The sequence below is a fragment of the Echeneis naucrates genome, chromosome 1 (genome assembly GCF_900963305.1).
Source record: "Echeneis naucrates chromosome 1, fEcheNa1.1, whole genome shotgun sequence".
In the NCBI taxonomy this organism is placed as follows: Eukaryota; Metazoa; Chordata; class Actinopteri; order Carangiformes; family Echeneidae; genus Echeneis; species Echeneis naucrates.
The window spans coordinates 16084167-16100547 of record NC_042511.1 but is presented as its reverse complement, the minus strand read 5'-3'; the positions used below and the strand labels follow the sequence as shown (position 1 = coordinate 16100547).

General features: G+C 41.6%; 1 protein-coding gene across 8 annotated transcripts in view; it reads left to right on the top strand.

The window, feature by feature from the left end:
* LOC115043156 (nuclear factor 1 X-type-like) overlaps positions 1 to 16381 on the top strand; it is a 106180-nt gene that overhangs the window by 28191 nt on the left and 61608 nt on the right. For 7 of the 8 annotated variants that reach the window (XM_029501394.1, XM_029501365.1, XM_029501374.1 and 4 more), the window contains one exon: positions 6551 to 7082. In XM_029501394.1, coding sequence (XP_029357254.1) covers positions 6551 to 7082 — 532 coding nt within the window. Of the gene's footprint in view, positions 1 to 6550; positions 7083 to 10111; positions 10261 to 16381 lie in introns of those variants that run through there. The other variant, XM_029501427.1, reaches the window with a different exon arrangement.

The following is a 16381-nucleotide window of genomic DNA, read 5'->3' as shown; positions in this document are numbered from 1 at the left end:
GATTTAATACGAGCACTTCTAAAATGTTTTTAATTTTCAAATGAAAGTACAAAATAAAAAAGTTTGCATATTTTCATGTGTCATTTGTTTTATTAAAAACTGAATTTGTCTGAAAATGCATTTCTCATATAGGCTATATAGTTTTTCAAAATTTCACTGGTCATTAAATTACTCAAGCTGTTAGTTGGCTGTAAATAATTTCAACAACATTTTTGTATGCAAATATTTACAACTTTAAATAAACTAATAACATATTTCTGTTTTTTTCATTATGGAGCTCATGCTGTGAATAAATTTGCAATAACATGATATCCTATGATATTAACAGGAAAAGAAGTGCATTTATCAATATAATTTAAAGGTGATCTACCTAAGACTTTTTTGATAGTTTGTGTTCAGTTTTTTTTTTTTTTTTTTCTATTTCTGTTGTGTCACTTTTTAAATACCACTCAGTCTTTTGCTGGAAACAAAATGTGAAAGTAAAAAGAAGGAAACAATTGGCTTAATATAACGTTGGCTGCCTGGACTCACCTTGCGTGCAGCCCACTAAAAACACATTTTGACTCACAGCTAGGGCGATCTGATCTTTCGTCCTGTGTGTCCTGCGAAGATGTCAGGCCTCCTGAAAATCAACACCGCAAATTCATCACAGGTATTTCCTCACAGTCACTGACACCACCGCAGGAAATAGGCCTAACTTACAACTGTTGAAATTAATTGAATGCTTATTTAACGCAAAGTCAGGAACTGTTTGTCCTTCTTCAAATTTACGCAAATGGTGAAAGCATTTTTTTTTTCTTTTCTATTTCTCGCAGCAAATAGGACATGAATTAACTTACAGAGTGTAAAAAGCTTATATGAACACATGATAGGTTTTTTTCTTCTAGTGGTAAATCTTTTCATTCAGAGTCCATACTTCATTTATTAACACAGATTTCATTCACTCACGTCTCCATCTCTTTATCCAATTTGACTTACTGATTAAGTTTGATTAATTTTGACCCTTCTTGTTTAACGTAGGCCGCTGCGGACTGGCCAGAGTGACCGCCACACAGCACCGACAGCACAGCGACGTTTAATTTGAACATACCGTGTGTAAGAAGCAATTAAATGTGCAGAAGAAAACCCACCGTTTATTTTAACAGCTAGAAAATGTAGCGTTTAGTTGGAGACGGACAGGCGGGCTGAGCTGTGGGCTCGGTCCGCTGAGGTTAACGGAGCTGCGTTGCTATGGAAATGGCAGTTTGGTCGTGGCGGTGACTGACTGAGGTAGGTGTCTCATTTCTGTCCCGCCGGAGGACATTTTGTCATGTGTCAGAGGGGTCCCTTTTCTGTCCCACCGGAGGACATTTTGTCATGTGTCAGAGGGGTTCCTTTTCTGTCAGTATGGAGGACATTTTGTCATGTGACAGAGGTGTCCCTTTTCTGTCAGTTTGGAGGACATTTTGTCATGTGACAGAGGTGTCCCTTTTCTGTCAGTATGGAGGACATTTTGTCATGTGTCAGAGGGGTCCCTTTTCTGTCCCACCGGTTGACATTTTGTCATGTGTCAGAGGGGTCCCTTTTCTGTCCCACCAGAGGACATTTTGTCATGTGACAGAGGCGTCCCTTTTCTGTCCCACCATTTTGCCATGTTTCAGAGGTGTCTCAGAGCTGAAGACACTCAGGCTTCTGGCTGTTTTCAGCTGAACTCCAGGCCTGCACGGAGGGGTGTAAGTGTGCTCCTCCACTATGAACCTCAACTTCCTCATTTAGTGACGGTTAAATAGGAGCTAAATATCAGAATAGGTTCATTTCACCCCTCAGACTAACATATGAATTTAGTGCAGCTTTTAGGCCAGATTTTACTGCAGCAAAAAGACGCTTTGGATATTGCCTCAGCTTTTTAGACATGATGAAATTGTTAATTTTTTTCCTCTCTTTCTTGTTGTTTTGCGCGACAGAAGTCTTGAATGCAACATTTTTAATTTTTCATGGGAGTCCTTTGTCTTGTAGTTTTGGCAGTTGCTGCTTCACAAAATTTGGCCTTGTTAATAAAACCTGAGGTAGGTTTCATTTCTCTCTGGCTCTGAGTTTGTACCCCATCAGGGCAGGAGGGGAGATTGTCTTGCATAGTCTGGCGAACAAAGGTCCTCGTTTTCTGAAAGACAGCATGAGCACGTAGAGATAAGATGAGCTCTTGCTTAAATTATTGCAGAGTAGATACACAGTCCAGTGGAAGAGGCCAGAAAAACTCCCTTCGTTCTGCCCCGGGGAACTCTGAGTAAACAGGAGAAACCTCCTCTAATGAGCTGAAGGGAATGTGGGTTTGAAAATGTAAAAAAAAAAAAAAGAAAACCAACAACCAAAAACCCATTAAATAGTAGGGTGCCATGTAGGCTCGTTTCTTGTCCAAAATCATAAAAGATCTTGCCTCAACTGCAAATTGTGCACAGACCTTAATGCCTGTGTTATGATGTTATGATGCATAATTTTGTGTATGGTCCATTTCATGGTCATAATAGGCCTGTTAACTAAGTTTAAAGTGCTTTTTTTTTTAGCTTATAAAAGATTCCTTCAAAAAGTACTTGCTCAATATTATCGATACATTTGTAGGCTGAAAGTAGTTTTTTTCAGTTTTTTCAACTTTCATTTTGGTTTATTACTAAAAAATGTTGCTTGGCTGAAACTACAAAAGGTGGACAAAGGTGAGGTATGATGTTCCCAGACAGTGGTCTTGGTCGTATCACTGTGGCTTAAAGTAATGGCATTATGGTGTTAGAGGAAGTGACAGTAATAATTGTCATATTTCCTTCTCTTTCTCTGAGGACCATTCATCTAAAAGTCTAGATAATTTCAGCCTTGTAACATAAGTAACAACTCCTTTTTTTCTTATCTTTTTCAAAAACAAATACACTTGCACACATTTAAAATTTTAACTTCTTATGCTCCATTTTTTCTAACTCCCACATTTTTCACGTGTTCAGTGTGGCTTTGTGAGGTGGGCGTATGTTACCATGAACAATCGGCACCCAGCCCTAGCTCAGCCTGGTCCAGATGGGGTCTGCACCCCCCTCCCCACAGCAGTAGCAGTGATGAGCCAGCCAGGCAGCCAGCTAGCCAGCTAGCTACCCATCCGGTTAGCCAACCAGTCATTCACCCAGCCAGTCATGTAGCCTTTCAGCCAACCTAACAGCCAGCTTGCCAGCTAGTCAGTGGAGAAGCCAGTCATCCAGGCTGCAGCTCCCCTGTCAGACGCTGACAGAGGGAGCAGGCCAGGCTAAATCGAATGGTCCTGGGAGCCAACCAGAGGACTGTGGCCTTTGTAGGGTGTTCACACAGACAGCCTGTCCCACTGCACAGCAGGGGGCTTCATCCCACAATCAAATGGCTATGCCCTCAACTTTGCCACATGACAACTTAGCTTTTTGTGGCTTCCCACTGTTGAGATTCAAGACGATGCCTCTATAGGTCCCGTGAGCCACATAGAATAATTCATGTGAATTGGACAGTTAAAATGAGCAAATGTGCTCTTTTTTGTAATTTGAAAGAAAGACATTTAAATACATTTCAAATGAGTAGAGTCATTCATATGTATTTCATTTCATATCAGGCCATATTATTTCTCTGACAAATACATCAGATTACACTGAATTGATCCGTGGTGAGAGCCTTTGTTTCTCAAATATTTATCCCATGGTGCACTGGGCACAGCTTGTCCCCTCTGAGGTCATGAGGGTCAGCCAATGAGGACAAGACAGTTCTTGCCAGGGTTGCTGTACAGCCCTGTGCTTGCTCACTTGCTGCTGCTGTTTATTCAAAATTATGTGCCATTGTGTACTTTATAAATGCAGCAAGATGAAAATATGGGCAGCATCCTTGCAGCAGTTGGAACACATAATTCTCTCCACTTTTACAAAGAACAGAGTACCTAAATCTGAAAGCATTCGACTAAAATGTGTCAATTACAGGGAAGTTGAATAGCCGGTTTGAGACAGTTTTGATATCCGCTTGTCTTTGTAAACAGCTTAACATGCATAGGCTACTTACATGAAGCTGTCCACCACAGCATTTTCAACCATCGTTGTCATTGTCCACCAGATCACGTCTCTCATTCACAAATGGGATCGCTCTCTAATTTGGTAACAGTAACTTTTAATGTGTTTATGTGTCTGTGCTGTTGGGCCAATTAAAGTAGAGTAAAAAGAGAGAGTGAGAGAGACAGGGAGAAGGAAAAAGGGGGCCAGTTTGGATATGAGAGCGCATTTTGAAACAGGAGAGCATGTTTTTGGATGGTATTTTTTGTTGAGGGGGGTAACGGGCATTTTCTTCTCCCTCCTCTCTTTGTTTGTGTGGTAAATCCAGGAGCAGCTGCTGGTCTCAGGGTCTAGTGGGATTTTGGGCCTGTGTTTTCTCATGCCATCCCATGCCAAGGTGGTGTAATGCGAGCAGAGAGAGAGAGAGAAGAGGGGTGTTTCTGGAGGGGTGTGTGTCGAGTGGGAGGGGGGCATTGCAATTGGAGAGAGAGCTGGTTTGTTGGGAGAGCTGTGACCACGTTGGTGACGAAGGCGATGAAGTGGGGGAGGGGTTGTGTAGGGGGGTTTAGAAGGCGGGTGCTGCCTGGATTGGATGCATGTAAAATTAATATCCTCTGGACTTTGCCTTTGCATTAGATTGGAACTTGTCTATTTGGCTAATGACATGCCTTCTGCCTGTACCACACACAATCCCCTTCTCTCCCCCTCCCTCTCTCTCTCTCTCTCTCTCTCTTTCTCTCTCTACCAGCCACCAACCATCCACCCCCCCCACCTCTGTGCTTCTCCCTCTGCCATCTCTCTCTTCCCTCCCTTCAGCGCTGGGAGCGTGCGTATTGGCTGGGCTGTTTGAGACTCAGTGCCAAATAGGTGGGCCCTCTGCGTGTTGGCACAGACTCAGTCAATGGTTAGAGAAGGAAAGTGGAGAGGAAGAGAGAAAGAGAGAGACAGAGTTGGAGAGAAAGAGGGGGAAAAAAGAAGCTACACTTGGGTTTGCCAGCGGTCGTGCACACTCTTCCAACATTGATCCGGGTCCTCTTGTTTTTGTTTTTTTTTTTTCTTCTCCTCTCTCCGCACCCCCCTTGTCCAGCTCTCTTTCTCCCTCTCCGTGAGTCTTATACAGATCCTACAGAATTGAACCAATAGCACGCGCCGTTTTGCCAAGCATTTTTTTTTGTTTGTTTTTTCATGAAGATATTTTTTTCTGCATATTTTTGCAAACAAACCAAAAGGCTTATTTAAGTGTTTGACAATTTTATCCTTTTTACTGTGATACCTATTGCATTTTGTTTATGCTCGGCACAGCTCCTTTTTTTTTTAAAGACAGAGAGATTGCTGAACTTTTAGACAGGGAGATTGCTGAACTTCTGCACTCTCCTTCTGTTGTGCTCTTGAACAGCACCTCTCCTGCATCTCCTGCCACAGTACCTCCTGTGTTCCTGTGCTGGTATTACACTGCGCCCTCTTGGCCTGTCTCCTCTTTCTCAGCTTTTTCCCCCCTGCTGCGTGTGTTGGACAGTTTTTCAGCTTCTCTTTGTGCTTTATTTTTTTCTCAGTCTTTTGTTTTGTAATCCACGCAGCTTTACTTCAGCACTTTTGATTCAACAATCCAGTTCTAAACTGGTGGTACGTTTTAAGTTTCTTTGCAATCGGCGGGTGCATTTATGATGAGAAAGAAAAATGGTAACTACCATATTATTCTTGTTTTTTAACATGCATTTTGTGATTACGGCTGTTGTAAAGTAAATTTAAGTGCAGCTGCAGTTATTATATTTATGGATGAATATATATATATTGTATCTTCTTTTTAAATGTAACTTTGTGCTTTCACTTTAATAATTTGAATTTAGTGGGAGTGAAATTATTTATTTATAGTTATATGCATTTTGTAATACAGTTTATGTAGTAATGCTACAGTGTATTTTATAAATAATGAACACACTTTCACTTATTTCCTAAATGCAGATCTAGGATGCTTTTTTGGGCATTACAATTTTTTTGTGGAATTGATGCCGTTTTTGTTGCGCTTTTGCAATACGTAGAGGAAAGTCTCACCATTAATTTTATTTACAACTAAAATGTTTTCAATATTTATTTCAGGAAGCAAAAAATGTTTGCACTAATATTAAAGCAAAAGCCCCTCAGTGTATACTTAATTTGCATATCATATGTCTTTCAATTTTGTTTTGGTCAGTGTGGTAAAATGTGTCCTTCAATGTGCCGCATCTGTGTTAGGTGGAGAGTGTCAAGCATCTTTCTTCTCTCTCTCTTTCTCTCTCTCTTTTTCTCTCTGTCTCTCTCTCTCTCTCTCTGCGCCTCTCGCTCATTCTCTCCCTCCGCTCACACAGAGCAGGCGCCGCTCCTCCATGCTGCGCACTGGTGCTAACTGCCTCTCTTCTCTCTTCCCTTCCTCACCCCCACTCCCTCTCTCCCCATCCTTTTCTCCCCCATTCTCCCCCTCTCTCTCCACTGCGTCCTCCTGCTTTCCTCCCTCCTCCCTCTCCTCGACCCTCCCCCCATCCACCTCCCTCATCCAGGATGAATTCCACCCCTTCATCGAGGCCCTGCTGCCCCATGTCCGCGCCTTTGCCTACACCTGGTTCAACCTGCAGGCTCGTAAGCGCAAGTACTTCAAGAAGCATGAGAAGCGCATGTCCAAGGAGGAAGAGCGTGCAGTGAAGGATGAACTGCTGGGGGAGAAGCCAGAGATCAAGCAGAAGTGGGCCTCGCGCCTGCTGGCCAAGCTCCGAAAGGACATCCGGCCTGAGTTCCGTGAGGACTTTGTGCTCACCATCACAGGGAAAAAGCCCCCCTGCTGCGTGTTGTCCAACCCCGACCAGAAGGGCAAGATCCGTCGCATCGACTGCCTGCGCCAGGCTGACAAGGTGTGGCGGCTGGACCTGGTGATGGTCATCCTGTTCAAGGGCAGCCCACTAGAGAGCACGGACGGAGAGCGGCTGGTCAAGTCACCACAGTGCACCAACCCTGGCTTGTGCGTCCAGCCACACCACATCGGGGTGTCTGTCAAGGAGCTGGACCTCTATTTGGCCTACTTCGTCCACACGCCAGGTATGTGGCCAACTGAATGCTAGACAATAACAGGGAGGGACACCAAACATATGAATACTACATACATGTACACACAGAGAAACACACAGGGGCAAAGCTGCGTGTTACATTTATGAAAAGAACTAAAAATGTGCACTTTATTTAGTGTGCAAGTGTTAAAGTATAAATTAAGCTATTTAATAATATTAAATTCAGATAAATTCAGTGATGAGTTAAGAACTGTTAATTTTATTGTATTAAATTGAATTAAGCAAACACTTATCCCTGAGATATAAAATCAAAATCTCCTCTTGCTCTTGTTCTCTTTACAGACAGCAAATCATTTTTCTTTTTGTCTATCCCCCCTCTTTCTCTGATGTTTCTTAATGTTTGTTTACATAACAACATAGTAACAGCAGTAATAAAAAGAATATGTGAGTCTGTCAAGGGCACTCGCCCAGCATGCACTGGCAAGTACAAGTTCATATTTATGAGCGAGGCATTTGCGGCTTCATATGAGCATGCATTTTGTGTTTTTTATAGGAAGGAATTTGCTTGCCTGTGTGTGTGAGTTTTTTTATGAGATGATCACCACTTTCAAATTGTGTTTTTGGGCGATGAGTGAGAGTCACTGTTTATAAGATTGTACTCAGTCTGTTGAAGTGTATGTGCCATGATAAGGCCATTGTAGCCAGGGCTCAGTATTTGGCTACAGCCCAGATTATTGTGTGCGTGTGAATGCATATGTGTGTGTGTGTGTGTGTGACAGAGACACAGAGAGAGAAGCAGCAGAGCCGTGAGTCTCCTGCTCTCAGGCCGCAGGCTGCTGCCGCCTTTACCGTCTGCCTGAACGCTAGCACCACGTTGGACCTGGCTGCCAAATACACACTCATACAAAGTGCCAGTGCTCGCAGACAGCCAGTACTATTGCAGCCACCTTCACACCCATACACACATACACAAACACAGCTAAAAAAAATATACACACAAAAACAAAAAACAACTCTGTCATCTTTGTAGCACACTTTCACACATAGAACCAAGCACGGTTTTAGTCACGATTGCGTACATACACCCACAGCACACACACTCAGCCAAGGACTATCATACATTTTACATACAGTTTGATACAGCCAAACATTGTTGTATCTCAGCCACCATCATGGATACACACTCACACATCAGCCACATACAGCCAAACATCGCTGTAGTCTTCAGTGCACATACTTTACACGCATGGCCAAAACACACTATGGCTATGTTGCAGTTTTCTCCCCACATTGCAGCAACCACACACACACACACACACTAAAGACAAGTTACAGCCAAATTGTCCAATATACAGTATTTCACCATTTGCTGGCTTAATTTATAAACAAATGCTTGTGACCTAATATTATCTCAGATGGAATTTTCTGGAAATTTCAAACAGTGACTCAACCAGCTTCACACACACATGCCCACCTATATCCAAACCAGGTCCCTTCCCAAAGACACACACACACACACGCACGCACACCCTCTGCCCAGAGAGAACTCTTATGCACTTATGATAGCCGCTAACATGAGTGTAGCCGAACGCTATCACAGCCGCCGCTCAGTCTCTCTTTCACTCTCTCTCTCTTTTCCTCTGACACATATACACAAAATCTTGGGCCAGGCCAAACACCTCACACAGCCTGAGCCAAACCTTGGCAGCATGTCCAACTTCACTCTGCTGGTCTGTCTGTGACAGTGATAAACCATAGGTATCAGGCAGCCCTGACGATCGCTTAAGAAATCTGTCTTACTGCCTTATTGGTAATGTTTTTTTCGGATAAATTATTTTTCAAATTGAATTTATAAATTTTTTTTAACTGACTAATGATTATAGCTGAGGCAATGCTCCAGAAAGAAGTGTTTTAATTGTAACTCTCTGAAGATTCTGGGTGAGGAGGTTGTTTTATGTAATTAAGAACATTTAACATTTAGAACTGGTTTCTAATTTTCATGTAAGTTGGACTTGCAGAATTCTAGTAATGGGTTTGTTTAATCGTAGATCAGAAATAACTGCGTTTGCAAATTAAATATATTCCTAGAACGGTGTTTTCTTAGCTTTGTATTTTTAATTTTGGAAGAAATTATTATGATAGTATTTGATGGTTTAATCTGTATAATTAAAGCAATTTTTACTCAAGTCTTTTCAGATATACTAACTTATCAAAACATATTGATATAAATTCCTATTACAACGGATCTAGTTACAAACCCTATTTTTTACATTTGTGGTATAATAAAAGATAATACCTGTCATAGTAAATTAAAGATTTCCAGCATAAAAATAATTGTAATTAATTTTGATCAATTTAGAGAGGACTGCATAGTAAAAAGTGAAAAACTATTGTAATCTCAGTTTTGTGTGGTCTCTGAAATTGCACACATACAAACTTCAAATGTGTCATGACAATTTTTTTCTGCCTCTTCAAACAAGCTGTCTAATTTTAATGTTCTTGCTGTGTGTTCAACAGCACAGTACTTTTGGTTGACAGCATTACAGTACACATTGCTGCTTGGAGGTGCTGCCCAGTGCGCTGCTCATTCATAATGTGGACTTACTGTTTGCTTGCTGTTATCTTATCTGGTTAATGCAGTTCACCTCTGTACTTTTATCTGCCTCCAAAGAGCACATGCTTGGTTTAAGTTCTAGTTGTAGAGCCTCTTTTGGGTCTTCTGACTGAAGGGTAAAGGGTAAAGCCCTCTCTCAAAATTTGTCATAAGGTCACCACTGATACCAAGTTCTTTTCTAAGTTGTAAAAGTATATTTGTGAGCAGTGCAGTTGCATTTATTTATTTATTTATTTATTTGATGTTGCTTCAGTCACACAATGAATGACAAGATGTGCTCATTGTTTGTTTTTGTTTGGCTTACGTTTTGTCAGTCTTTAGTATCTCTGTCTTCCTCACTCCTCTTTGATCCCTTCCACACTTTTGTTTTGTCTCCTTAAACATCGCCCTCATTGTTGCTCTCACAGAGGTAAAGCCTCTGCTGATCTCTTTTGTTTATATTGTAGGAGACAGAGAGAGAGAGAGAGGGAGAGAGAGCGCGTTGGAAAGGAGAAGAGGCTGCGATAGTGATTGTTCTGTTTGGCAGCGCCCGAGCCCCGTTGGTGTGGGAAGAAGAGAAAGACGTCTTGTGTTTTGTTTATGACAGAGTGGCAAAAGCTGCCACTGGGAATCTCTGGGCTTGCCGTCAGGCTTTCTCAGGCTGTTCTGCAGCCAGCCAGCCTTTGAGATCCTCTCTGTTACGGAGCATAACACACCACAGCCGTGACAGAACAAACCATGCGGCCACAATACACAACCATCTCCCCCTGTTTTTCAGGCAACTCAGATAGAAGACAACAAACCAGACAGAGCAACATGTCTTTGACCCTGTAACCGAAACACTCACATAGAAAAGAGGAGAGGGCAAGAGTGGTTGTGGTGCAGTGCAAGTAGGGCCTTATTTTTAGTATTTTATGAACTGTGAATGACTATTATTATGATCAAGATAGTGATCTTTTGGGCCTGAAGTGCCAAAGGTCTGCCACAGAACCAAGGATTGGCAAAGTCCTCTTGACAACCCATGAGTGCAGTTTATTGGCTTTCTTAACAGTACAAGTTTAGATCTAATTCTCACATCTGTTAGTCATACTACTGCATAGGTGGATAGGTATCTGTGTCTCATTGTGTTCAGTGGACTATTTGATTTAGAATCTTTGTGCTGTTTTAGCTTAAACTCCGCACGTTTCTGATTTATTCAAGGTTGGATAAATAGAAGATTTTAAAAAAACACATTTGTCAGGTCCAAAGTTAGCTCAGTGCGCTTAGTCATACTTTGGACCTCACTCTTACTGCTTTTTATATATTTTTTTTCTTTTCTTTCCTTTGTACACTGTAAGTGTGATGATGAAAAGATGTTTCAAATGTGTTTCCAATCAGAAGTGCAGTACAGGAAATTTGCAGTCACTCCGAGGGAGGTGTGAAATGTGCTCGCCGTGCCATTTCTGCCATGACCGCTCCACACTCCACGCTATGCAGTGCCAGATCCCGCCTCCCTTTTGCTAGAGCAGCAGTCATGCCTTGGATGGTGCTGTGAGAAAGCCCAGAGAAACCCTAGTGCTGCAGCCATCCCCCTACCTCCCTAGCCAATGCACTGACCATGAGAAGGATTCGCAAATAAAAAACCCCAACTTGTGTTCATCTAATTGAGGAAAACTCACTGAGTGGATTTCATAGATTGATGGCAAATAAAGAGAATATTTCTTGGACAAAGAGAGGGGGATAGGAGGAATAGTGCATGAAAAGTGCATGAGTGAAAAAGAAAAGTATCCCGTCAGTCATGGCTGACATGATGAATGGCTTGCGCCATGTTAGATGCTGACAGGGTGCTCTGATGGATTCTGCAGGTTCCCAGTGATATGCAGCTCAGTATTATTTTTTTCTTCCCATGAAAATAATCTGTTGTTAATTACTTCCTGGATCTCTTCTCAGGCTCTCATGACATCACAAGGGCTGTGTGGACTATCCTTGTGTGTAAGTGTTTTTGTTTGTGTCTGTGTGTGTGCGCGCGCGTGCGTGTGCACAACTGAGGATGACCCTCAGCAGTGAAGTGAGCATTGAGTTTTGATTAAATGAAATCTCGACACTGAGGGAGTCGGTCAGGTCTGGGCTTTTGTATTTGTGTGTGGTGGGAACGGGGCCCACGACGGCTAAGAAAAGCTCTCCACATGCAGAGAGGCTTTGGCATCAGTAAATATTCGCTGATGGCTCTCGTTTAGCAAGGCTTGCATCTTTTTTTATATGTTTCTGTCTTTCTGTCTGGTGTTTGAGGCGCACTGAGGTGGCTACATATCAAATCTGAAGGGTTAAGATAGGGAGAGAGACCTCTCACATTAGAGACTCAGTCTCCTCACACTATTCTTGGCTTTGGAAAAAGTCTGTATATTTGGAAAGCTAATGGTATCGGGTTAGCATAAGCCTCGTTATGTGCTTATTCGCTCCAAAACGTGAACACACACACACAAAGACGTGAGGGTAACATTAGGGTTTCACAGGCACACATAGATTTATCCAAAACCTCAGGGTGTTTGTTTATCTCATGAGACCATGATGACACAAGTAGACTTGAAGGGGAAAAAAAACATGAAAAAGGCAAGTCAAAGAAAATATTGTTATGTTTGGTCTCCGATTAAATTGACCAGTGAAAACTGGCATGCGGCACGATTCTGAGCCTTTGTCCTAGAAACCGTTCTCTGCTTTTTTTGTTTTTTTCTACAGCAATCGTAAGCCTCCGTTTCTTTGGCTGTGAATGACTTGGGAGAAAGTAAAACCCCTGAACATGTCTGGTCTTCCTGCATCTGTTCTCTTTTGCGTGAATAGTTTCAGTGTTAGGAGATATGCGGTAAATAGATTATTCCACTGAAATCGGGAGAGCGTCATCATGGTGAAAGAGACAAATGAGGCACTTTGTGCAATTTGGCTCTTTTATCACTCTCCCATTCCCTCTGTCTTTTTGAATGAACAGAGATGACTTTTTTTTCCTCGACCTCTTATGAAGCTCTAAAGTGCAATGGCAATACAGGTAGAAAAATAGAAGAATGGAAACAGATATTTCTGAGCTTTGGAGTCGGCATATAAAAAAACCTATTACACTAAACTATTTTATTAATAACTCATGGTGCATTTTATTTCATTTTTCCAATCATTCTGAATTATTACCATCGTGGTTGTGCTGTACTTTATTTTCACAGAATGATGGCTGTATAAATCGAAGGTTCCTAGAATATTTTTTTTTACTACATACATTTCCGGATGTGTTAAAACCAATCACAATACAAATAAAAATATGACTTTATTGATGTAAAAAAGATAATTAATATGGTAATTTTTTCTACATTTATATAAATGCCCATCAAATTTTGTTATCATCAAAATGGAAAAACAAGTTGAACTTAGTGGAATGCCTACAGTTTACATTTAATTACACATTAAAACACATTAACAATTGTCATATAAAAATGGGCGTGGGCTAAACTAAACACACAGTGGTAAAAAATGGCATTCGTTACTCGGGCTGAGTGAGCATTTTTTTTTTTTTTCCCTTGCTTTTTTTATTTGGAAAAATCTTAAAGAGAAAAGGAAAAAGGGAGAAGGAAGGGGAAAGGAGAAAAAGAAAAGGAAAGAAAGAGGTTACTGAGAAAAGAGAGAGTCAGGAGCAGCGAGGGGGTGGTATTGTCTGTATTAATACTGTGTCTTCCCAGTGCCGGGTCTCTTTTCATGCTTTTGTAGCAGCGCCAACCATGAAATGTGTCTGTCCCCAAAAACCATATACCCACTCAGGAGGGTTTCCCGACCTCAGAGAGACAGAGAGGGGGAGGAGGAGGAGAAGGAGCAAGAGAAAGACTGTGGTGGCCAATGCTCACTCTCAGGCAGGCCAGCCAGAAAGGAGAGAGAGCCAGAGAACATGGCTTATTCACCGGGCTGCACTCACAGCGAAGCCCTGGCATCAGCTGCTTAGTCTGGCTAACAACGCTATTCAGCACCACACAGCCATAGTCATGGTAGATTGAGAATCACAACACTAAGTTTTAAATCCAAAGCTTTGTTGAATTTTTTCCTTTCTTTTTCTATCCAGCTATATTTTTCCTTGAAGAAGTTTGCTCTCTTTGAGCTCTTGTAGCTGGCGGAAAAGTTAGATTAATTCAGATGTAGAAATAAACAAAAATAAGAATAACTTCTGCATTATTTCATTTTGCACATTTTAGGTTGATGAATAAAGAAATTATTACGTGGGCGAGTTCAACCCAGCAACGGAGTTTGATGTTCAGAAAGTGAGGGGAGTTGTTCGAAGAGTTGTGTCGGCGGCCATTTTTGGCATGATGATATCTCTCTGTATGGAAGATGCCAAATTTTCATACACAGTTCTTGCCAACCTCCTCCCTCTGATCCCCGCTTTCTTCTCCTTTCTTCTCTTCCTTTCACTTGTTCCCCTTTTCTTTTATTCCTCTTTAGGGTTCAAATGAATGCCCTCCCCTAGCCTCATTAGCACCCTGGACTCCTGTTTGCAGCTACAAAAAATGTATGAAAATGTGTAAGCACAAACATTTTAGTGCTCAATAGGACCATTTTCCTTGTTTTTCATGAAAGCAGGCCATGATGGACTTTGAGCCTTGACTGTGGTTTCTTTTTAAAAAATTATCCGACTTCTCTTGAATTTAATATGCAAAGATGTTTGGTTACCAGTCTTTTGGTAAATATATCTTAAGAAGGACTGGCATTCTGCCTTTTTAACAATTTCTTTGCTTTTTTTCTTTTTTTCACTTTTCCTTTAACATATTGAGAAAAGATATTTTCAGTGTAAATCTTTTTTGCCAGCTCTTAGGATTTAATTGGAGTTTAGTTACTTTTGTTTTGTGCAAATTTATTGTTTTCACTTAATGAGATTTTCAGAACATTTAATTTGATAACTGTTTGTGTTTGGTCACCTGTTTGCCTTGTTAAAATACTACTAGATCGTGTAACTGCCTTTTGCTGTTGAACATTTATTAGCTGACATGTAGCACACCACTTGTCCTGCTTGACAGACAATCTGCATGAGGGCATCTTTTGGTGTTTATAACACCCTGAGAAGAAGAGCGGTTTAGAGAATGCAGAAAGTGGGGTTGGGGGTGAATGAGCAAGTGAGCTGAGAAGCACAACAGAACGCAGAGAATCAAATTTGGCATGCGTCTGTGTAAGCGAGTAAGCCTCAAATCAGTTTGGACACAGATCTAGGACACTAGACAGGAAGAAGAAAGCAGGATGAAACAGGATAGGGAACAACATGGGACTGGGGGGGTAGTGTGTATACATGCATGTGTGTTTAGTGTATTGGGGGGGTGACGTTATGTAAAGGTGGGTGAGGATGAAGAGGTTGGGTGGGGGTGGTTTGGTAGAGTGCCCCTCAATGACGACTTGAAAAACAGGCCGGTAAATAAATGGAGTGGCAGTAAACAAGGCTCGGCGCTTTATCAAAAGACTCCATTCATCTGCGAACAGGAGAGTCTCTCTTTTCTCTGAGGAGACAGAGAAAGGAACCCACTGACGCTGACGAGAGGACGGTGCTTGTTTAGATAACAGGATGAGTTTGGAGTGGAATGGTTAGCGGGGGGGCAGAGCAGGTGGGAGGTGGACAAGGTCTTAACGAGCGGGGCAAGGTGGGGGTAGTGATACTGTGTTTTTGTTTGTTCTTTATCACCACTGTGGATTCAGAGCAGGACCGTGTTTTCAGGGTTAGAATTGAGGAATAGGCCAATGACAGTATGTGGTTGTGTGTCTAGTGGTGTAGGGGGTTGGTGTGCTTTTTGGCAAAAGCTTATGTGTCTGTATGCGCAAGCCTGCATGTGTGTGAGAGGGCATATGTGCATATGTCTCTGTTTGCTCATTATACATGGTTATTTTTTCCAGACCGAGTGCTGTGCTCTATTTTGCATGATTTACAGTCCTACGAGCCAAACAGCAGGTCTTTTTTTTATGCAACAGAGTTTGGAAGGAGTAGAGACTTGGGGTCTCAGGGACACTGCGGTAAACTGGCCACAGCAAGGTGGTGTGTATTGCTTTCTGCTTCAGCTGGTCATAATTCTGCTCATCAGCCTACTGGAAAAGGCATCCAAGTTTAATCTAAGTGCTGAAAAGTTATTTTAAACATTTTCACCATTCAAACTTTTTAATTAAGTGAAGATGAATTAATGAATATAGAGATCAGGGTTAAGTCACCTCCAAGCACTTAGTGAATCATGACAGAGAATCCAAGTGCCACCTTTCAAAAGCTTTACTTTAGCTTATATTTAAGTATGCAACACTTAGGTGTGAATGTTAGCAATTTTTACCTTCTTTTTAACTTCTTTAATCCTCTGAGAGTGCACCTTGTTCATGAAACTGGCCTTGCAGAGTAGTATATGAGATGTGCATCTGTCACTTTAACTTGACTACTTTGACAGCTGAGCTTTGTACTTTTCAGTTCTTGCTTTAGAGTTGTGGAGGACTTATAATACACTCATCTTGTTATTCAAACTGCGATGAGTCTCTTAAACGTTCTTTGTCTAGGTTATCACTGGCATCCTGTATGTTTTTTTCTGTTGCTGCCTTTCTTTCATAGGTTATCAATGATGTCATTTTAATGTCCTTCAAATCAGTGCATCTTTATCCAAACAACAGTTTTTTATTTTTGTCCTTTTGTACCACATGATTGATTTTAAGGTTGCCATGGCACTCAGGAACCCCCCATTCCTTTTTTGTAGCTTCTGTCGTACCACCCCAAA